General features: G+C 32.9%; 1 protein-coding gene across 6 annotated transcripts in view; it reads right to left on the bottom strand.

The window, feature by feature from the left end:
- The window catches only part of NFAT5 (nuclear factor of activated T cells 5), a 114,544-nt gene that overhangs the window by 46,673 nt on the left and 43,300 nt on the right, over positions 1–24,571 (bottom strand). For 2 of the 6 annotated variants that reach the window (XM_032326476.1, XM_032326477.1), the window contains 2 exons: positions 19,003–19,128; positions 3,719–4,277 (listed from right to left, as the gene is read on the bottom strand). In XM_032326476.1, the coding sequence (XP_032182367.1) occupies positions 3,719–4,277; positions 19,003–19,128 (685 nt within the window). Of the gene's footprint in view, positions 1–3,718; positions 4,278–4,728; positions 4,791–19,002; positions 19,129–24,571 lie in introns of those variants that run through there. The other 4 variants (XM_032326479.1, XM_032326480.1, XM_032326478.1 and 1 more) reach the window with 4 other exon arrangements.

Below are 24,571 nucleotides of genomic sequence, written 5' to 3'. Positions count from 1 at the left end.
GGAGAGTTCTGAGGGCTAGTACTGTGCTCCACCATCTTCATATTCCCTGAACCTTGCACAATTCCTAAAACCAAAGGTGCTAAGAAAATAGTCGTTATTGAAAGCAAATAGGAAAAAACAAGGAACAAAGAAAGGAAAGGAGAAGAAAAAAAGAGTATCTATTATAATATTAAGATGAGAAAGACTGGATCCTAACTGGCCAAGGAATACCATATTTATTTAAGTTTGACAGACATAAGTCAAAGATTACCTGTGTAAGTCATTTAAAAGGCCCTAGAAGAATAAATTCTACGAATCAAAGAGTTGAAACTGGAACAATGGGCAACAAATCCTATTTTCATCGTTCTGGGTAGAAATTCAAACATTTGCTTTCAATACAATGTGCTCTCAATACATTTGCTCTTATCTATGAAAACCTACAATGATATCATTTTTTACCTATTTTTAAATCAAAGCAAAAATATTCACTTACAGAAACTATGTAAAAATACTCCCCAAATATTCGTTAAAAAGAAAATATAGCAAAATGCTAAAAGCAGTTCTATAGAGTGACTAGATTATGGCTTATTTATCTTCTCCTAATTTTCTGCATTTTTCCAAGTGTTTGTAATTAATACCTATTAATCTTATAATAAGAAAAGGGAACACTTAGTTTGAAATACAAGGAAAATTTAGCATATGTCAATAAACTACAAGATATAGTTTTTATATTCACTTATGCTAGCCAAGCTAATATTTATGAGGATAAACAGATGAAAACGAGTTTTACTATTTCAGTAAAACAAAATCTTTCATTTGGGATGAAGACTGCTAAGTGAGTTGACAAGTATACATATTCTTAAAGAAGAACAGTCCATGTAACTAAACAACTTCTGAAATGATACTTTTAAAAGCCCTCAAAACTATCTTTATCCTCGGGACACCTGGGTGGCTCAGTTGGTTAAGCAGCTGCCGTCAGCTCAGGTCATGATCCCAGCATCCTGGGATCGAGTCCCGCATCGGGCTCCTTGCTCGGCAGGGAGCCTGCTTCTCCCTCTGCCTCTGTCTGCCTGTGCTCGCTCTCTCTCTCTCTGATATATAAATAAAATCTTAAAACAAAAACAAAAACAAAAAAAATTATCTTTATCCTCTAAGGCTCAAATGTAAAGATGGAATATATATATATGTATATATATATACACACACACACATATATATAGATATAGGTCTTTAGACACATAAAACAAAGAAAATGTCAACTAATTCTTGGAAAAGTAGTCAATGAAATTACTAATTTTTAAGGCATGATGTCTGAAGAACAAACAAGAGAGGAGCAGTTAATTGGGAATTTTACTTTTAAATAGATTTAATGGGATTTTACTTTTAAATGACATGTAAAAGGTAAATCCACTGTTCAGGCCTACTCTTCAGAAGTCTTAAGATGACATTCTAATTCCTTTGGGTTACATATCCTTCTGGTTGTCTATATCACAAAAAAATAACTTCCATTACAAAGTGCCTAATGAGGATGACATAATGTCTTAATTTCTAGAAATATCTATGAAGAGACATAGGGCTACTGATTCTCAGGATGTTTAGTTGAAGAATTTAAGAATGACATGGCTAGAAATGTTTAAATACTAAGTAGTTCCTTTTCAAATGATTTTGTTTTCTTAACAAACTCTTTTATATAACATTTTAACTATACAAAAGTTGTATTTTCATCTTGAAAATCAACAAACTGCTGTTACAACATATTTTGAGACTGTATTTCCTATAGTGTAGCATTATACAAATTATAAATTTATGACACATTAGATCTAAGGCTAAATATACCTTATTCCTGAAAAGATTTATAAATTTCTTTCATGTTTCTAACACCTTTCATTTTGAAGAATATAGGATGTTAGTCTGAGATCCTCTTAATAACTGTTTTGAAAAGCCTACTTTTCTATATATTTATTTAAGGTTTTATCCTCTCCTTGATATAGTTCTTACAAATTCAAAATGAAAACTTCTTCCATCATTTCTATTTGCTAGTGCCAAATATTTTTCCATTACCTAAGAAGCTGGACATTTCTTCTGCTGCTTGATGAGTTTCTGTTCCATGAATTATTTCATGAGAGATTTTGTCTTGACAAATGTTATTATACCTTCCCTGGGTAACCTCAAATCATTTCTAAGATATATCTATCATACAAAAGCAGAAGCAGAAAAGATGTAGGTCAAGATACTCTCTTTAATAGGAACTGCAAACCATGTGTGTTGACTAACCCTATTGACAAATTTTTATTTGTTCTTCATTTGGACCGTTAACATTTATTTCAATATAAAAATGAAAATCTCTCTTCTGGAACTTAAAAAAATTTTTCTGCATCGAAGCCCAAATAAATACCCATATTTAATGACTGATATACATGAGCCTTTTAAATCTGTGCTACTATGTTTCAGAGCATTATTTTAAAGGTACTATGTTCTAGAATTGACTCTGCTAATGGCAACATTTTAGGAAAGGGTATATCTTGTTGTTTGCTTTTTTTAAGATAATTTCCTAATCTGGACTTTCTAAAAAGAAAAAACATTTAAATGTTTATTTTTATCTAACTATATCACTCCAAAGGAGTTCTAAATGAGAGGAGAAAACAGTATAGAATTATTATGCTTAAATGTTAGGTAAATAGTAGATAAATGACGTAAAAAATGTACTGACAGACTAAGAACAAGTTTAATAAACATTAAAAATATTCTCTATAATACTCAACCAGATATCTAACTTAAAAGGTAAGAATGAAGTCATGAAGTAGCAAACCAACCTAAAGCTTCTCCATCACTCTTTGTAACAAACTGAAATTGTAGGAGGTTCTGGATCAACTAAAGAACCATATTCTGCCTCCCAAAAAAGTAATCTCTCAAAATCCACTGAATTAAATTTTATCAAATTATGTTGAATGTATTACAGGAAAATCTAATTTAAAAAGTGTAGGAATTAAATATAATAAAAGTACTAAAGGAATTAAAGTTAAAAATAAGTCACAGTACCCTATACTATAGCCACTGAAATATATTTATTTTCAGATATATTTATAGTGAGTGTTGTGAACTGGCACAGATGAATGAAAACTCAAACATGTACCATGATCTGTTCTATCACCCTTCTAATACATAAACCCAGAAAAAGAGGAAAAACAATTAGTGATATATATTTTTTTTAAATGTCAGCACAATGTATCAAAGAAAAGGCTTAAAATAAATACATGAATCTAAATGATAGGAATCAAACCATCAATTTAGTTTTTTCTTGTTTTCATCAAAAGAAAAAAGTCTAAAATCCTCATAGAAATGGAAATGGGTTGAACCAAATCAGGAGACAACATGAGAGAACACAAATTAGCCCTTTTCAAATGTTTTGAGTCAACTAGGGCCATTTCACTCAAGCTATTTGTCTGAGTAAAAATATTTTTAAATCCATTTGAAATTTAAAGGTTATTTCAAAACAGATTATTTTCTACTAATCATACCCAGAATAAGATACCTATTGCTAAAATCTATTAATATGTTTTCCTCTAGTGAAACTTGGTAATTTTAAGTTTGAATTTTCATGTATTTCAATGATAAAATCAGTATCTTTGCTTTATATGCACACTTGGGTTGAACAACTACAAAAACTGGGAATAATTTATTTATTTTTTGTTTTGTTTTGCACAATGGTGATAGAACTTTAAAAAATGTGAATACCAACCCATTTCCTGCTTTTGAGTTGCCTTTGTTGTCCGTGGTAAGCTGAGAAAGCACATAGTGAGGTGCTTTGGCACTGTCGGCATCAAATATATCCATATTAGATTCTTCACAATCTCGTCGTTTGACCCCCGGCCTCTGCTTTGGATTTCGTTTTCGTGATTTACGAGGTACCTCAGTGTTATCATTGTAGGAACTGGTGCTCATGTTACTGAAGTTGGAGGGGGAATCCTCCATCCACATACTGCAGCTCTGCTCTGATTCCAATCCACACCCCTCATCCTGGCAGGACATCCGACTGTTATCCAGCAAGTCCTCAGGTGGTGGTGAGATGTACAAGACTGTGTGCCTCTTCGGTGTTGATGGATGCTGCTGAACTGTGTTACTGGTTAACTGCTTTTCACTTACCCCTCTGTTACTTACCCCCAAGGCTGAGGAGCAGCTCTCCACTTGCATAGCCTTGCTGTCGGTGACTGAGGTAGAATAAATGGTAGGGCTGGAAGAGGTGGTAAAGGAGCTGCAAGCACCGCCCATGGAGGAAGAGGAGGGAGCTGAAGAAGCATCTGCGGTGTACAATTTAAGAGTAAATACACTATACATATTTTCACCTATGCTGGCTAGCAGTCCCATTGAAAATGTGATTCGTGAACTGATTGTTTTTCCCCAAAATGAATAGTTGGAATTTGGTTAAGTTTTAGAATATAAAGGCTTCAAGCAATACAAGGCCTAAAAAATGCAATTTTAAAAAATGCCCAAATAGTAATATTTTACTTGTGTTATAATTGATAGATTTTTAAAAATCTAGTTTAATGTTTTAAGTTGTAAAGCAAGAATAAAGCTTTTATTGCCTCAGCTGGATGTTCTTGTTGAATTTTAATCATTTAAAATAATAAAGAAAACCCCGATATGAAATATATGTTTGTGGTCCACATTCAATGCCAATTAAATAATCCATTATAGAATTTGAAAAGTGGGACTGTGCTTAGCCACAAAATATTAAAATAAGTTTCTAACCTATGAAGCAGAGAACTACAGGTCATTTTTAATGCAGACACTCCCTGCTTCAGAGGCAAATCCTGGAATAAAAATATGAGAAAATAAATGAGAAAAGAGCTGCTGATTGATTATTCCAGATATCAATTATAAAATGAGAAATAAATAGAAAAAATATATAATCAACTGAATTGGAGGCAAAATGGAACTGGTACCGTCACTATGATTGTTGTAAAATCTAGAATAAAAGTGAAAAGGTTTGATTTGGACTATGCTGGGCAGTGAAAGATAGGGAAGTCAATCACTAAGGGTATACAGAAGTTGGAAATGGCCGTTCAAAACCATAATACCTAAAATAAATAAATCCATCCTTAATGGCAGAATGAAAAGTAGAGTAAGGACTGATTATTGGATGGATTTCTTTCACAAAGTACTTGGTACACACTCAGCAACTGGCTCCCCTATTCATTTCCTCTCTCTTTAAAGGGCCTGCTTGATTTTAACTATTAAGGGAATTTCTTAATACAAGTAACAATAACTTTTATTGACTGAAGCCTAACAGAAAATTTTAAACAAAAAATTCTAGTGCTGGGGAAGCACTAGAATCAGTTTATATAAAAAGGTCTCTTACAAAGCCATTTATTTGTTATGCCTAGCAAAAAAAGAATTAAGTAGATCTTTATAAAACATGTGGCAACTGGCAGAACAGCTTGTTGAAAAATACTAGTACTTTAATCCTTTATGGCACAACCTTAAACACACACTAATAATGTTAAGGTTGGAAGTTGTCAGTTCTAAAATTTTAGAAATACCGTTTGATCTTGTATGAGATATGGAAAGGTTCATAATCATACACACACAAAACTAAAAATAGGTTAACATGTGACAGAGAACTAACAAATATGTTTAAATCTAAAATTAGTTTTTATCTATAGCCAAGTGTGCCACTGTGTAAAGTGGCAGGAAAAAACTTAAAACCAATGTGCAGTCATTGGAATTGCAATATTCTTGTCAATTATACTGCAAACAGTGAATGTAAGAACACCAGTGTTCAGATAATCAAAAGCCAAGTGCCAAAGATCTATTTTTAAATTAAAAACATGTACCAGAACACTTAAGTCATTTGAAGAGCTAAATTCACCAATAATCTTTCACTGCTGTCAAGGCTGAAGAGCACAGTAATTAATATCAGCCATTAATGATGTGATCTACATAATGTCATATGGAAATATTATTCCAAGCTACCATAAGTCAAAGAACCTAGAGCAATTAGATGATACCAGTTCCATTTTCCAGTTTGTATCCTTGTCAAATGCAGTAGCTGAAATTGGAAAATTCAGTCACTTTAAACTGCATTCCAATTTAAAGAAAAATTTATCAATTTCATATCATGCATTAATGCAATGTTTTCTTAGTAAATAAATATTTTAAAAGATTTGTAAGAACTACAAAATCTAGATGCTAATGTCAGTGACAGTTTAGGAGCTGATTTGTAGCCACTTTGGGTTTAAACAACAAGTTTTTTCCTTGTTTTTTTGAAAAATACTATAAAAATTATTTTTAAAAAATAGAAAAGGTATTATATATAACATTCCTCCATCTGTTCCAACTATTGGCAAATATGAAACTAAATTTTTGTGTGTATATAAGCCTATGTTCTTTATCCTCAGAGAAATAAAAGTATGCAGCATGCAGTCTTTGCAGTAGTACACACAAAACATGCAGCATGAATGCTGTGAACGTGTATTTCTATAAAGCAGCTTTCCCCCACCCACACTTTTTGAATCTAAGTATCATGCACATGAGAATGCAGAATATGAACATCTCAGGGATCCCTGTCCATGACAGATGGAAAGTACTGGTGAAAAACAATTATGAACTCAAAAGTAAGTTATGTGATATTCATGAATTTAATATGCAAGACATAGCCTAGCATTGCTCTTAAAGGTATATATGATTTTATCTTGCAAGTCTTATCAAAGCAATCATGGTTATAAAACCCAATTGGTATAATCAAACATAAATGTCTGTTCTGGGACAGGTATGCCAAACTGTGATCTCATACCCTACATAAATTAAAATATTCTATACATTTTACTTGGAGACCTAACATAATAATTTTTATATTTTACCTGCAGTTTCCTGGATATACTTACTAAATAAAAAAGTTCATTAGCACAAAACTATGAAACTGAAAACATAAACTCTGTCAGAAGACAGTAGTAAGCATCCTTTAATTAAGAAATATTACTTTGAAAAGCCTATCTCAGTTTGAGCCTAAATTATAAAAGATCTTACTCATTTTAAGACTGTAACAAGTAAGACAATTTTTTAAAACTATAAAACTCTTTACAACAACATCACTGTTATGCTGATAATGACGAAAATGATATATAAAATCCTTCACATAACATTTTACATTCTGGTTAGCAAGACATCACCTAAGTGAAATAATTATGCCAAGTGAGGTGAAGTATAAAATGAGAACTATGGGCCCTTTCTTTGATCTTCTTAGACCCTCCCAACACCTAAAACAGTACCTTGCATGTAGTAAAAATTTAAATTTCTTATTAAATTGATTTACTGGAAGCCACTATTTGGTAACTATGTTGAATTATATTAAAGTTATATTGGCCAAAAAATGTACCAACATGCCCATGATGAACACATCAGGTTTAAAAAAAAGGATTTACTACTCAAAGTGCTTAAAATACATCTCACTATAATAGCGCTATCTGATACAGGGAAGGGTTTAGAAGTAACAAGAGTTTAGAGTTAACTATTTGCTACTTCTACAAAGAGTGTGCTAATAACTCTTTCTTGAAACTATAAGCCAAATTATTACTTGTGTATTAATCCATAAATTTACTAAGAATAAAAAATCCTTAATATTATCTATTAAAAATACATTGAATTATATCAAAAACATTTTAGATTTCTAAACACAAATTTCTTATTCCCAAGCAATTCCAGAAAAACACTCAAGAACATTACTGGGAATACTGTAAATGTACTTAAAATATCTACAAAGACCTTTCAGTCACTGTATCATTAAATATCAAGAAACAGCTTAACTGACTTTCTACAGAACTAAAATGCTAATGTAATCCTGCCTCATCTATATATTCTTTTTTAAGTTGTTATAAACTTTGTTATAAACAAAGTATGTTAACTATTGTTCCCCCATTTTTTTGGTTTTGAGTCTCCATTTTTATCTGTTAGGAATGTATAGACTATGTTTCATTGTTGCATATTAAAAGTACAAAAACTCCTAAAATTTTTTTTAATAATTGATTTTCTAAGCAGATTAGTTGTAATGTATTTCTATTTTAGAGCTTTATAATTTTAATGTTTTGATTTTCTTTTTTTAATTCAAATTCAATTACTTGACATATAATATATTATGTTTCAGGGGTATATAGACCTCTGAGTCATCAGTCTATTTGTTCTTTTTAATCCTTTATCAATCCTTTGCAAAGCTCTAAGTTTTTCTTAAAATGTTTCCTTAAAACTATTCTCTTATCCATGAATAAGTAACACATGAATAAATTTTTCATATTTTTCTTTTATGAAAAAATTATCTTTGAACCTATAAGAATTTTTATTTTTCTTTGACTAGAGAGCATGGTGAACCAAAGGGAAAACCATTCTACATTTATTAATGAAAATTTACAATTTCAAAAGAATACATTAATTTTAAAATGTGTAAGTGAAAGGAAGTATCACATCTATAGTGTTCTATGTCTAAGTCTAATAATTCTATTATTAGCAGTAGCCAATAACTAGAACAAATGCCTGTAATGCTGGTGAATATAAGTTGTATATTATATTCTCTTAAGAACTGATGGAATCACTAAGGTTCACTACAAATATTCAAAGTAGCTGGGATAAGGAGAGCGGCAGATAATGCCTACATGTGTATCTTAAAATTTCCAAGTATTCATTTGATTAGAAAGATGAAAATGGACTTTTAAATGATACCACATATAGAAACTTGTGTAGATTTTATATATTCCTTACCTAAACTATATTTTAAAATTAAGAACTATTATAGTTCTAGTTTTGTGAACCAGAAATTATTAGTTTTGTGAACCAGAAACTATTTTAATTACCACATCATTTTGGTGCTTAAAATACCATTTTAAAAAAGGGATAACACTTTACATGGAACTAACTAAACTTTTTATGGAAAGCTTTGAAATTGGAAACATTCTTTAAAGTCCTCAAAAGAAACAAACACCTTCCACATAATTTAAAATATGTGACAGAAATGGTATTTAACTGAGTTTCTGAGATAAAAATGTGATCCCTAGCATTTAAATATGCAAATATATTTCATAACTTTCCAACATCAGGGCAAAATCAGTTGAGCTTCCTAACAAAGTCATTAAAAACAAAGCCATAATTATTTTTTTCAAATTATAACATTTTGTAAGTGTGCTTAAGTGAACCAATAGTGGAACGGAGAAGGAGTAAACCATTGACTGTTCAGAAAATAATCTTAAAAAACAATCCAGATATTTGGAAACATTTCTGGTCTAAAACACTATTCAACCTTAGTTATCCTTTTTAAGTATTTCATTTTCTTTCTGGTAACAATGACTTCACATCTAAAGATCTTGCCTGATAAAAGTCACCAGATACAAGGACATAATTTTAGATCAAAGAAGAAAGATATTGAGAGAAAAAAATTATAAGGCCAACATTCATGTTGCTAAGGGACTGAAAAATCTAGAACACACAAAGTGGCTGCAAACCTGCTTTGTCAACACCTTACATGCCAACCTTCGTTTTCTTCTTCTTCTTATGTATTAACGTAAAGTTTAAAACTTTACAAAAAGTTTTTAGTTTCAATCAGTATCAATCCACTATTTAGAAATAAAATAAGGAAGGAAGGAAGGAAGGACGGAAGGAAAGAAGAAAGGAAGAAAGAAAGAAAGAAAGAAAGAAAGAAAGAAAGACTTATGAAGAAGTCTGAAAACGAGACCGACCTATACCCTGGGTGAGATTGGATGGGTTAAGTGTCTCTGGCACTATTTGTCTTCACTATTGACAGACACTGTCACACAACCCACCACACGATGCCTGTCTCTGAATGGCGAAGCTAGAATGCAAGTTAAGTGTATTAATAGAAAAAACAACTAGCATCCCAGCATATAAAATAAGCAATCCAGATTACTTTACCAAAAACAAAAACAAAAAAACAAAAATTGTAGGGTTGATCATTTAATTTACATGTTTAACAATTTCAATTTCCATTTGTACTCTTCCCACCCAACATAAGCTTACATGCCACAATAAGCAATGTTTTAAAACAAACTTTAAAAAAAATAAAATTATCAATATCCAAATAAATGCATGTGGAAAATTTCTTACCCAAAATTTTTGTTAACTCATATTCACCAATTTGTTGTCCTGTTCACTAATGCAATCTAATCCATAAGCCAGAATGCCCTTTCTCAGGTGTTTTTAGGTTGTGCCTTTACCCAAATTCCTTTAAAGAGTAGAAGAGAATATACTCTGACCAAAACACTCAAGCAGAAAGAGGTATCTGTATTTTATTTTATTTTTTTAAAGATTTTATTTATTTATGAGAGAGAGAGCGTGCGCGTTTATGCAAGTGCACTCAAGCATGAGCAGGGGGGTAGAAGGAGACACACAGACTCCCTGCTGAGCAGGGAGGCCTATGCAGGGTTCAATCCCAGGACCTGGGAACCTGAGTCTAAGGCAGCTGCTTAACTGACTGAGCCACCCAGGCGCACCAGAAATTCCTGCATTTCTGCAGCAAAAGAATCTTTTCATTTCTCAGGCCAACTTCCACATATATCATCATACCCCTCAAAAAAAGTTACCACTTTTTCACTTTCAGATTAGATATGTACATAAAGCGTTTGATCCTAGAGGGTCTATTTTAAAAAATAATTAGCACTGTTGCTGAAGCTGAAAAGCATGTTATTACCGATTTATTGGAAACCATCTTTTTCTTCCCCAGTCCATCAAACTGCCAATCAGCGTTCTAATATTACACAATTATTCTCCCATTTTTAATCTAAATTCTCCTAAAATAATTATTTTTACCTTGTCAGAGTACGGGGAGGGGAAGAGGTAAAGGGAGAGAGAGAATCTTAAGCAGGCTCGATGCCCAGCACAAAGCCCAATGCAGGGCTTGAGCTCACGACCCTAATATCATGACCTGAGCCGAAATCAAGAGTCAGATGCTTAACCAAATGAGCCACCCAGGCGCCCCTATTCACAGGATATTTGTTAAAGAATGTGTCCTAAAAAATAAAATGCTCAAAAAATTTGTCAGTGTCCTGATATTTATAGCAATTATTTAAATATATCTTTTGTCCTCTTCAATCCTAAGTATTTAAGCACAGTGTAAAATATGTACTAGGTATATATTATGCAATTTGGGTTTTTTTAAATTATTTTTTTTAAAGGATTTTATTTATTTACTTGACAGAGAGAGACACAATGAGAGAGGGAACACAAGTAGGGGGAGTGGGAGAATGAGAAGCAGGCTTCCCCCTGAGCCGGGAGTCTGATGTGGGGCTCGATCCCAGGACCCTAGGATCATGCTTAAACCACTGAGTCACCCAGGCACCCCTTAAATCCTTTCCTGTTGGAAATGGAAGATGTTTTCTACCATCCAGTGATTTAAATACTACTGGATGGCATCACTGGTCAATACTGGATGACGACACTGAAGCTCAGAAAGAATCCTTTATCTCAGCGAGATTAAACATAAAAGGGAATAATTATACTAGGTGATAACTATATTTATTACATTGTCAAAGAGCCCAAGTACAGGTTGAAGAAGAAAAAAAAACTATTTAACTACTTTACTCCTTGAAAGGGAATGCTATGTTAAGACAAAAGCAGAGATTATCATTATATTAACTTAGATATGAATTAGAGAAAAACAGTTCTGAACAATGCTATTTGGAGGTCACCTCAATGCTTTATCATGTAATACATTCTAATATACTTAGATTAAATAATAAAGGTATTTCTGTCAACTCTAGTCCAATGCCTTCTCATTTTTTTTAGAGGAGACCAAAAAGGGAAAAAAAAATACTATTTGTATCATTAAAATCTAGTAATTTAATTACTTGGGTTCTACACCTGTGCCTGGATTAGAACGGATATTAGGATCCAACTGTAGACAAAACAAAGCGTCTAAGCAAAAATCAGAAGATAAGTTATATATGACTCTATCAGAAGTTTTAATACCTGATCGTGCAAAAGTATCACTTCATTAAAAAAAAAAAAGGTGGTAAGAGAATTCTAGGAACTAGAACTCTTTAATAGTCAGCTTTTAGAATCATCCCTTTGGGATATGTCTGTTCTCCCCATGACTCACCATCTTCTATCAATGTCTCTTTTATACAAGGGCTCCTATTAAGAGAGTGTCAACATAAAAGAATAAGTCAGAATGTAAATATTATGGCCCATGTGTGGCTCTACCTTGGCTGACAGGCAGAATTTCAAAGGTAAAAAACAGAGTAGGTGAGAATGAAAACAAACAGGCAAAATAAGGTTAAAAACTTATTTTTATTTAAATAAGACCTACTTTTTAAAACCTTACAAATTAGAGGAGAAACTCATGTGGGAGGAAAGTCAATGCTTACTGAATAATCACTAATTATCAGGTAATGTTAAGTATTTTATATATCTAACTTTATAACCTTAAGAAAAAGTTGGTATTAGTGTCTAGTTATAGAGGTAATTTTACAAATTTAATCTCCACAAAATTCCATCTATATGATAGAAATGATATGACAGCAATCAGAATCAAGTTAGAGTCTTATGATTCCAAAAACCCATACTAATTTTATTATATTTTATTTGTGGGAAAAATAAATACATAGAAATAAAACAATAATACATGTGTGGGGGGATTATATCTAGATTATGCCCACACAGGCTTGGCACTTTGAGGTGACTTCTCATTTATTTTTAATTTAATTGACAATAACACCTTTTTATGAAGAAATGACATGCGGGAAATGAATTTTACCTCAGTGGACTAAATAAATACTACTGATGAACACCTACTTGAATTTAATGATGAAAAGGTAATGTACCCTCACTTATGCCAAAAATAAATTCATCAAGTGTCTAATACATCTCATGCCTTTATTACTTTTTTTTAAGATTTTATTTATTTATTTGACAGAGATCATGAGTAGACAGAGAGGTAGGCAGAGAGAGGAGGAATCAGGCTCCCTGCTGAGCTGAGAGCCCAATGTGGGGCTCAATCCCAGGACCCTGAGATCAGGCTTTAACCCACTGAGCCACCCATGTGTCCCCCTTTATTACTTCTTAAGAGCATAATTCATTGAATATTTGACTTATTTTAATCATCTGCCAACATGGTGTTTTTAAAAACTATGAAATATTTAAAACTAATACCCATGTTTCCTCTACTCACATTTTAGCCAATGCTAACATTTTACTACATGATTTTATTTATTCATTTTTTTAAGATTTTATTTATTACTTATTTGGGAGAGAGACAGAGCATGAGATGGGGGAGGGTCAGAGGGAAAAGCGGACTCCCTGCAGAGCAGGAAGCCCGGATGCCGGACTCAATCCTGGTACTCCAGGATCATGACCTGAGCAGAAGTAGTAGCTTAACCAACTGAGCCACCCAGATGCCCTTATTTTATTTTTTAAGATTTTATTTATTCCACAGAGAGAGCAAGAGAGGACATGCAGAGGTGAGTAGCAGTGGAAGAAGCAGGATCCCAACTGGGCAGGAAGCCCGATGCAGGGCTCAACCTTGGGACCCCGGGATCAAGACCTGAGCTGAAGACAGCCGCCTACCCAACTGAGCCACCCAGGCACCCGATTTTATTTTTAAGAGAAGAAATGTTAACAGAAACAGGTGAAATCTTTTGCTGTGCTCTACCCTAATCCATTCTCCTCACTTCTGCCCCAGCTGGACTAATATTTATATAACTTCACTGTATTATTTATAAAACTAATTGGTTTTTTTCTTTAAGATTTTATTTTTATTTATTTGAGAAAGAGAGAGCACAAGCAGGGGAGGGAAAGGAAGAAGCACACTCCCCTACTGAGCATGGAGCATGATACAGGGCCCAATCGATCACAGATCTCTGAGATCAGAACCCGAGTTGAAGCCAAACACTTAACCTTAACAGATTGAACCACCCAGGCACCTCTATACAACTGTTATAAAATAATTACTTATGGCAATTGGTATGGCCACACCTTTTACTTATGATATTATCTTACTGGTGATATAAGAAAGTAAGCCCACTTTTGTCCAATAATTTATTAATGTGAAATTGTACAAAACACATAAAAATAGAAACTATTTTGTGTATGTATTTTGTCCATTGAAAGTTGAGAACCACTGAGCAGTTTTAAAATGCTAATCTACAGACCCAGGTAATAAAAAATGTGCTTTTTCCATCAGAAACAGAATAAATCAAAATATTTATAAAGTTTTCTAAAAATGATCACAAGGACAATAGAAAGGCAAACATTTAAGGAATAAATCAACAGGCATGTGTACTTTTTGTCAATGGTAAATTATAATATAGATAGCCTCCTGTATTCTTACTTGTTTCTGAATAAATCATTATGTCCCAAGTTTGCTAATGCTTTTCATTTTAATAATGTGATGTTAACATAAATCTATATATACATACATACATATTTCTATATGTATAAATGTATACCTTTAGATTAACAATATAATTTCAGTAAAAGACAGAATGAGGAGTAGAATTTTTAAATCTACTTGCAACTTTTTTGTAATTAGAATCTGACTTCCCTCTGGAAGTGGTCCAGTTTTCTAGAAAAAATAGAAATAGCCAAATGGAATAACCAAGATCAACTCAGATTTTAGCTCATAATATCAACACACAGGTTACATAGGTGAATCACCTTTCCTGCTAATGAGCTTTGGGTTTAATTTTAGGAGTAGTATATTACATAAATGGTCAAAATTCTGAAATATGTTTACACAGTTAACTTAGGACAGCAATCAAAAGTAAATTTGCTCCTCAAAATGTATTCAACTCAAAAAAATACAAATTACATAACTGTAAATACTTTCTAGCACTAGTAAATAAATTATAATTCAATGGACTATGTAATTCTGTTGCTGTGAATCATTGTTATTAAAACTTAATGTTCTCCTAGAAATCATATTCCAATTTTATAGATCTTGAAACTTCCAGAATTAAAGGGGTAGATGGCTTTTCCAACTCAATTATCTTACACACAGCTTTGTCCAGGAACTACTGTTATCTAAGTGAAATAATAGCATACAATCCCCTGAAGTATAATGGCAAGAAGAAAATCTTAGACCTCAGCAGGAAAGAAGAAATGTCTCTCATGCCTGGAAGAACTGAGATATGATGATATGCGAACTGTCTAGCACAATTTCTGTTACGCAGCAGGAACTCAAAAATGGTAACTTACATTTTCTTCTACTCATTTTTTTGTACTGCTCTATTGTTATGGATAGTTTAGAAATTCTTATGATTTTATTAGATGATTAAGATGTCTAAAACAAATGAAAGCATAACTGTTCTTTGATAACAGGACATTAATGTAGCTCTCTTGGATCCTCTCTTCCAATATAAATAAGACTCAATTAAGTTCTTTCAGTATAGACAATACCTGTTAGCTACTTGTGATTTACTAACTGCTGTGGCATAAAATTCAAAGCACTATTTAATAGGTTTCTCTCTTCCAATGGAAAAATTTATTAAATGGATCACTTCACAGAAAGTTATAAACTAAAATACAGCCTTTAAAAACCTCCAGTGATCTAACTAGTGGAGATATTCAACAGGTATTTCTATTATACATGCTTGATCTGTGTGTATACCTGTACAGGTTAAAAAGTGCACAAGGATCAGTATCCTGAGACTGATTCATTTGACAGAGAGAGAGATCACACGTAGGCAGAGAGGTAGGTGGAGGTGGCGGTCAGGGAGCAGGCTCCCTGCTGAGCAGACAGCCTGAAGCGGGGCTGGATTCCAGGACCTTGAGATCATGACCTGAGCCGAAGGCAGAGACTTTAACCCACTGAGCCACCCAGGCACCCCAATAAGTAAATTTTTAAAAATACGTGATTGGTTATACAAGCTATTTATCAATAAAGCTGTTATTTAAGAAAAATACCTGCCATATCTCTTTACAGAAACTCCCTGAACTCTGGTGTAACTGTTTGTGTTAGTTCTTCTAAATAATACTTGTATTTTAGTTCTTTTAACCTAAACGATATGATCCCCACCCCAAAAAAAAAACAAACAAAAAGAATCCTTTCACAATACACATTTCTTGAGCAACTCCTTATTTTGCCAAAAATGCCATTAATTCATTTGGATAACTTTCTTGTGTTAGGAAAATTGCCCCTTTCTTAACTACAGAGAACCTACAATACTGTTCTGAAAGTCTGTGCTTCTAAAACTTATTCATTCACATACCGAACCTCAAACTCTTAACTACCTTTCTAAACCTCAAACTTTTAACTACCCTTCTAATGGGACAAAAGCAGAGGTCTTCAAAAAATGAGAAGGAGTACAAATTTCAGACTGGTGATTCTCAACTGTATCTCCCACATTTTGACACTTGGCCTGTGGAGAGGGAAGGAGTTGTGTAGAAGTAAGCCCTCTTTCCCCCAGCCCCAACCTGGAACTTACCCGATAAAATGATGTTACTGATGGGAGTATGAAAAAGTGTGAATAGTGCAGAGGCAGAAAAAGGTTTGAGATACTCTTTTATCCAATATTCTGAATTGTGGATTAGCAGCATCATGTTTACTCATTCCCTTAGTAATATGTGAAGGGAAAAAAATCTAGATTGGTGAATCTGAGAAACACATTTTAAATAATTAATAAAGACTGTACATGAAAACCTATATGCCCAGCCTCTAAATTTCCAAATTTAAATTGATTTAGAACTTGTGAAACACAAACCTTTATAGCAGAACTAGAAGTCTGTTCCCACCAGGCCCTCATACCTGATAGCAGCCAATCCGGCTCCTTCAAAACTCTGAAGAATTAACTACATCAAGAGTCATCATTTTTATACATTTCATATTTAAACAGCAAATGTATAGATTAAAAATAAAACTCACAGAAGTCTAAATTAATGTGCCTTTCCCTAGACATCATGTCTTTTGGCCAGGAAACACTGAATAACTGGCAATTTACTCCAAAACCTTTCAATAGTTATGTCACTGAAGATATTCATATGTCAAATAAAAAAGCAATACTATTAAGATACCTAACTAATTGATTTCCCTATAATATTCTGTAATTTAAACTCTCTTACCTATAATGTTATATGACAAACACTAATCTACTAATAAGACAGAATCCTAGAATAAGATTATATTGGTTACTAAAAGTAAATTTAAGTAAAAAAAATTACAAATGACTTGGTTTTAGATCACAGAAACTTTCTGTATGTGAATATAAGAAAGCTGTCAATGTTACCTCCTTACACTCTTCACCTTCTGTCAATAACTTCTCAATCTAGTCAGAATTAATTACTTCAGAATACTTCCTTTGGTCAATTCTCTTATTTTCATGATTTTTCAACTCATGCCTTTCAATCTAATTTATCTGGAGAGGATTTTCTCAAATAAATAGAGGGAAGGAGGGAGGATCAACATTCTATTAGTGACCCAAATTCAAGAACTTTCAATATCTATATATACAAACTTGAAATTGAGTTTGGTATTATTTTAAAAGGAAGTGTTCTTTTCCAAACCTCGCTGACATTTTTTCAGCTTTTAAAAGGAACTGGATCTACTGTCAACAGATGTTAAAAAGCACAGAAGAAACAGACTTTTAGTTCTATATAGATTCAATAAGTCTCCAAAAAATAATCTCAAAAGATACAAAAGAAATCAGTTAGTCAATTTCTACTTGTGGATTTAAAGTGAAATATTTCATTAAAAATCTTTTTTTTTCTTATTTTATCATTTGATACAATTTTTAAACAATATTTAAAATTTTAAATTCCAGAAAAAATATTCAGGGACATTTTAGAACCCAGTGGATATAAAGTAAAACCAGGTCTTCTTACCAATTTGATTACTAAAAAGATCACAGTTAAATCCACAGAATCTGTTAGAAAATGTCTGGCAACACATGAACAGTGAGCAGGGCTGATAAGTTTCTTTGCTATGTTTAAAGTTTTCCTGCCCTCAATCAGGAAGGCTGCACACTGAGTACATAGCTCAGGAAAAAGATCCGTACACAAGGTTAATGGTACATTGGTTAATGCATAATAAAATATATGAAGTTCTAGTACAGTACCAAATCCTTATTTAAACCACAACCTTCCACTTCACTGTTCTTTTTGAAATAAAATGAATTTACTGAAAACAACACTGTGATGGATTTTAAGTACCATTTAAAAGATGAGAGGTATCACTGGATAAGAAACCTCTACTTAGAGGTATAAAACTTCAGTGTATAATTTTTGTCCTTTTCTTTTTTAAACCGAACATACTTAGCAGTGTTTAAAACCCAACTAAAAAATAAATACAGTTGGGCAATCTAATATTACTGAATGCACTCATTAATTTATCAATAATCAAGACTTTTTTCTATTTGTTTATCCATCAATCTGTTATTCTGGTTCATTAAAAAATGGAACCAATTTTATACAAAGTGTATGATTTGAGAGCTGAGCAAAAATTAACTTGATAAACTTCAAACATTATTTTCCATACTTTTCCATTGATATTACAAAATGTCTTTACATAAATATTACATTCGAATCTTCCATTACTTTCAAATGAATTTAAAAGAAATCTAAAGTCACATGTTTTTAAATGTAGGGAAAAGGTTATATTAACACACTACAAACAGAAAAGAGACTTGAGTACTTGAGTCCTTTTTCAGATTATACAAAATAAAGCATTTTTCTCTTTTAGCAAATTTTTAAAAATAATAATTAAATAGGGAGGGACTCAAATGTAATTTTCTATCCATAGCTTGGTATGTAACTTTTTTATATGCAGTCAACAAAAGAGCTTCAAGCTTATTTCCACAGTTGAAGATAAGCTCCTAAAAAAAATGGCACTAATAGTTGTGCCAATGTGAAATTGTAAGAAATAAGAATTATATCAAGAAGTGTACATTGAAATATTTTAAGGTTAAAAGTGTATTTTTAAACCTCTTTAAAAAAACCCTCAAATCACACTCTTTTTGATATGAACTTTGCCAGCACTGTTCATGTTGGCCAGATAATACACTAGTTTTCTTTAATAAAATAAAATGAAATGCATACCAGCAGCAACTACAGCTGGAGGAGGCGAGCCTGCCTCACCACCACTTGTCTGACTCATTGATGCTACAGATGTTTCTCTAGATGGAGGCAACTGTAACTCCTTTGGGAGAAGATCATAGACAGATTCTGTAGGAGGAAGGAGAAAAAAGTTTTAAAAGAGTGTAAGTCAATAACCTAATACATGAACATGAAATTAATAGGTCTTTTCACTCAGGAGGAAAACTATATTATTCACACACACACATAAAAAGAACTCCATATAACTACTGTTGTAAAGAATTATTAGCAATTTTTTTTTATTATTCAATTTTACTGAAGAGTGAATTTTCCATTAGTTCTGTCCCCTGTTTTCTTCTTGGTCTCTTCCTTTATATTAAAGATGCTAAGGCTATTAAATTTTAGAACTGAATAAACTCAGACAAAATATAAGAAATGTCAAATAACACAAAATGGTACAAACTCTTTCTTTGTAATAATAAGAGTGTAACTTATCATACTCTTACCAGCTTTAAAATGGCTTCTCCAATGAGACCACTAGTCTAGCTTTACTCTTCTACCCAGCACCTTATAGCAAATACTTTAATTCACTATCATAATGCATTTTTCTCTCCCCCAAAAAGCTAAACAAGGAATGTCACAGCTCAAGGAAATATTATATTTTTATTCTGAGCTATCTCCAAACTCTAGAAAGGCACAAGTATAGGATACTCTTAAATCAGAAAGGATAAATGCCTAAATTAGACTATAATTACTTCTATGTTTGTTTTTTTAAGATTTTATTTGTTTGTCAGAGAGAAAGAGAGAGAGAGAAAGGAGAGAAAGCGCAAGCAGGGGGAGTTTCAGGCAATGGGAGAAGCAGGCTCCCAGCTGAGCAAGGAGCCCAATGCAGTAAGATGGATACCTCTATCCAAGGACCCTGGGATCATGACCTGAGCTGAAGGCAGACGCTTAACCGACTGAGCCACCCAGGCATCCCTATCTTTTATTGTGTTCATATATCTTTTTAAGGTACTTTATAATCACTGTCCATAAATTTACGTTTATATCTACTATTTTAAAAATTCTTTTATAATTCTTTTATAATTATTATTATATGGTTTGGGGCACAAATTAATTCTCAAAATATCTTGTAAAGGTAGTAGAATCAATGTTGGAAGGAACTTCTAATGACCACTTAGAATCATATGCTCATTTTCAAAAGAGTTTAAGGAACTTGCCCAGTATTCCAAGAAATCCAACATTCCAACAAATAAAAAAGACTATTTATTAATCATTTGCATAAGGGATTAAAAAACAAAGGTAGCTCTCTAAGACATTTTATCCTTGATAACAAACAATACTTTTAGTTTACTGATCACTGAATATATATATACTTTGATCCTTCCAATTAATCTTTGAATTATGTATACCAACTTTGACATGGATAGGTGTAAGGAAGAATGGCCTGAAAGAAAGCTAAAACTACAAGTTTTACAATTAAATGATCTTTATTCGCAGCACAGAATCAACTGAAAATTGTCTTTTGAAAAACTCTAATACCTAACACTTGGAGAACCTGATTAAAACAGAAATGCCACGATCATAGGATATTGGTTTTAAAACAATAATCTTTCTCAATACATGCCGAGAATAAGACTTCCTTATGCATAAAAGAGAAACATACTCAAGTCCTTCCTTTTTGTCCAAACAAACCAAAAGAAAATATGAAAATAAAAACAGCTTAGATGAAAAGAGAAAGGATCTATCAAAATATATTTCCATCAGGGAAAAAAAAAAAAAGTCCTAGTAATAGCTCATCACCAATAGCACTTTACTAGTTTAGTAAGTATTTCTCCACTTCTTTAATTATTAAAGAAGTCAAAGCAAAACAAAACTGTGTGGGTTGAAACACTCTACCTTTCCCAAAGAAGCGTATAAAATTGAATCTATATGAGAGGTATAAAAGCAATGTTAATAAAAATACACTGTAATTAAATATTAAGTAATTAATTATAAAGTAATTAAGTACTTATTATATCTTAGCTCTCCGCACAATCTACCCCCCAAAACAAACAAAGTAACATGCAAGGTAAATTAGAAGGAAGCATGGACTCATTCCTTCATCAAAGGTATTTTCTGATTAACTGACTCAAGTGTTCGGAAATTAAAGAAGTCCGAAATTTTATCATATCTACCCAAGGGAAGAAGCATTTAATACAGTCATTACCATCATAGGCTCTGATTTCACACATAACTGGGTTGGCTCTGTTACTCCAAACAATCTCTCTAAGACTTAAATCCTCATTTAAATTTTTCTTTTGCCCCCTTATCTTGAAGAAACTCTCCCCAAGCTATAATTATACAACCCAACCACAAATACTGGCCTTACTCTTAAATCTGCTTCCCATAAGACATAAAAAGATTATAGGAATGTAAATTATGCTGTTAATACTGAAGTCATTTACTCCTAAATTCAATCCAAATTACAGTTTTACAGTATTCACTACCCAATGAAAGATCTCCTGAACAAGACCATAGATACTTTAAAGTCCATGAAATTGAGGGGTGCCTGGGTGGCTCAGTCATTAAGTGTTTACCTTCAGCTCAGATCATGATCCCAGGGCCCTGGGATTGAGTACTACATCGGGCTCCCTGTTCAGTGGGAAGCCTGCATCTCCCTCCCCCACTTCCCCTGCTTGTGTTCCCTCTCTCGCTGTGTGTCTCTCTGTCAAATAAATAAATAAATAAATAAATCCACGAAATTGAAAAATTGTCCTAAGTTGGTACTAACCACTTCATGTTAAGACATTTTATCTATTTTCCTTGTGTTATCTTTTAAACTAGTTAAATAAGGAAGGAATGAAATTCTAGGTTTATAAGCACATACTATGAAGACCAAGACCAGGAAATCCATAATGAAAAGGCAGTTTCTTGAGGAAAGACTTCATTAGAAAACAAAAGTAAAATCACTTCTTTCTTTCTTTTTTATTTTAAAGAAGAGAGTGAGAATGGACACAAGCTTTCTTTTTGGGATGGTAAAATGTTCTAAAATTGGATTATGGTAACAGTTACACAACTCTGTAAATAAACTAACCACTACTGAATTTGTATATTTTAAATGAGTTAATTTCATTATATTTAAATTATACATCAGTAAAGATGTTTCCAGAAAGAAAGAGAGAGAGAGAAAGAAATAGAACAAGTACAAGTGAAATTGCACAAGAGCAAGATATGTCTCTCACTGTTCCTAATAAACCTCCGGATAAAAATATCTCTTCACATAGCTTCTATTTGTGAAAAGTGAAATTATGAAGGCCACGCTGCACACTAATCTAAATTTGCTTTTTTAAGGCTCTTCTATTAGAGGTCAGGAAAATGCCACAGATATAGTTATCCTAAATTCAGTAAAATATCTGACGAAAATCTTACAAAGTTCTCATAACCACGATGAAGAAAGGTAGGCTTAATAAAACAGATGACTCTGAGCAACAGCACCCAAAAATGTATGGGTTCAATCTGGAAGGAGGTGGTTACTACATCCAATTTGCGAATAACATAGGCTTAAGAGATCAAATTTGCGAATAACATAGGCTTAAGAGAGATATATTGTGCTTCATAATTCATCACAGACTATACCACACCGGAATATCTACCCAAAGGAATAAGTGAAATTTAGTTAGGATTAATGTAACAGTTGGTAAAAATTGTTCCTGTACAATGTACTGAAAGGCACTTTCTCTTTTTTTAAATTGAGAAATAATTTTGCTTTTGCTTTTGTTTTCTTTTTTCTTTTCTTTTTCTTATTTTAAATAGGCTCCATACTGGGTGTGGAACCCAATGTGGGGCTTGAACTCATGACTGTGAGATCAAGACCTGAACCAAGATAAAGAGTTAGATGCTCAACTGACTAAGTGACCCAGGTGCCCCTTTATTTTAAGTGAACTCTATGCCCAGCATGGGGCTTGAACTCACAACAAGGGTCCCATGCTCCACCAACTAAGCCAGCCAGGCACTGTTTTCTAAGGGATTCTTTCCCTGGTCGACCAGGATTGAAGTGACTATTGTCTTATCTATGTTTTCTATTTATGTTGCTAATAATTTATGCATTAATGTTTAACCAACTCACTTAACGGTTCATTATGAATTTCAGTTGACCAAAATCCCAAGTAAGTGCACTGCTTAAATATCTTTGTAGTAGAATTAGGACAGGTATGAAATAACTTTATGAATAAATAAACAACTTTGTTATCTGTAACAATACAAATAACTTTGTTATTAATAACTTTTGTTATTCGTTACTTGTAACAAATAACTTTATTAAGAGAAAAACATTTTTTGAAGATTTTATTTATTTATTTGACAGAGATCACAAGTAGGCAGAGAGGCAGGGAGAGAGGAGGAAGCAGGCTCCCCGCTGAGCAGAGAGTCCAATGCCGGGCTCAATCCCAGGACCCTGAGATCAGACCTGAGCCGAAGGCACAGGCTTTAGCCCACTGAGCCACCCAGGCGCCCCTGTTAACAGAAATTATTAACATAAGTATATGAAAAAGTGTATGAAAACTAGGCAGAAAGGGAAACAAGCTCAGAAGATCAAGAGTGTCTTACGTGGGTGCAATACTGTAGAGCCTAGGGCTATTAGGAAGAAGGAAGAAATGGAGGAATTAAATGATTTTCAGATTCTGAAAGCAAACCAGTGTTTCCCAGTGTTGGGTGGAAAGGAGAACAATGTAAAAATGGGCTGACTGGCTGGTTTGTTTGCTTGGTCATTCAGTAAACTCTAATTGATCCATTTATGTCACTGATTATTTTCTGGGACAATTTGTTCTTTTATTCTTCAACACTGGCTATGAGTTGTTTCACTATACTGCATCAAACTCAAAGTAGACAGAAATCGTATCCTGAGGGCACAATGCAGTGAAAGAGAAGGGAGAAGTTGGTAACTTAATGGTGCAGCTTTTTTTTTTTTTTTTTAAATTTTCTCAGTTGGGAAAAATGTTCCCTAACCACTGATAATCCAAATTCCATTGTCTACTGTATCGTTCTGTAAGTTCTTCAGTCCCAAGAAAAGGTGAAAAGACCTCAAACCCTCACACCCTCTCATTTTCCCCAGAAAGGATCTAGGGAGACAAAACATAGGAAACACTTGAAAAAAGGCAAGCTTTTCTTGCTCTCTCTCAGCAAAATAATATTAATAATACAATTATCATTTATTAAGTTTTTGGGGATGACTCTGGCACTGTGGAAAGCTCATTATATACATTTTAACTTAATTGCAAAACAATCCTGTGAGGTAGGTTTTACAAATAAAGACTCTGAACACTGTGCAACAGTAAAAAATGAAAAACAAACATGATACAAAAAAAGAAAGGAACGATAAATGTAAAGTTCATTAGGACAAAGGTTTCCTTTGATGGGGAGAAAGGAGACAGGACAGAGGAGGAACTGAAATAAACTGGGCTAGACAGTGGCTCACAGATGTTCTTTTACAAAAAAATACAAGAAATCAGTAAATACAAAAAAAATTAAGATTATGCATGGATAGTGTGTAGCTTCAAAGACTTGCTATAAGATGATCTGCTAAAAAGAACTC

Source organism: Mustela erminea, chromosome 19, assembly GCF_009829155.1.
Source record: "Mustela erminea isolate mMusErm1 chromosome 19, mMusErm1.Pri, whole genome shotgun sequence".
NCBI lineage: Eukaryota > Metazoa > Chordata > Mammalia > Carnivora > Mustelidae > Mustela > Mustela erminea.
Note: the sequence above shows the minus strand (reverse complement) of the source record. Positions and strands in the feature narration are given on the sequence as shown.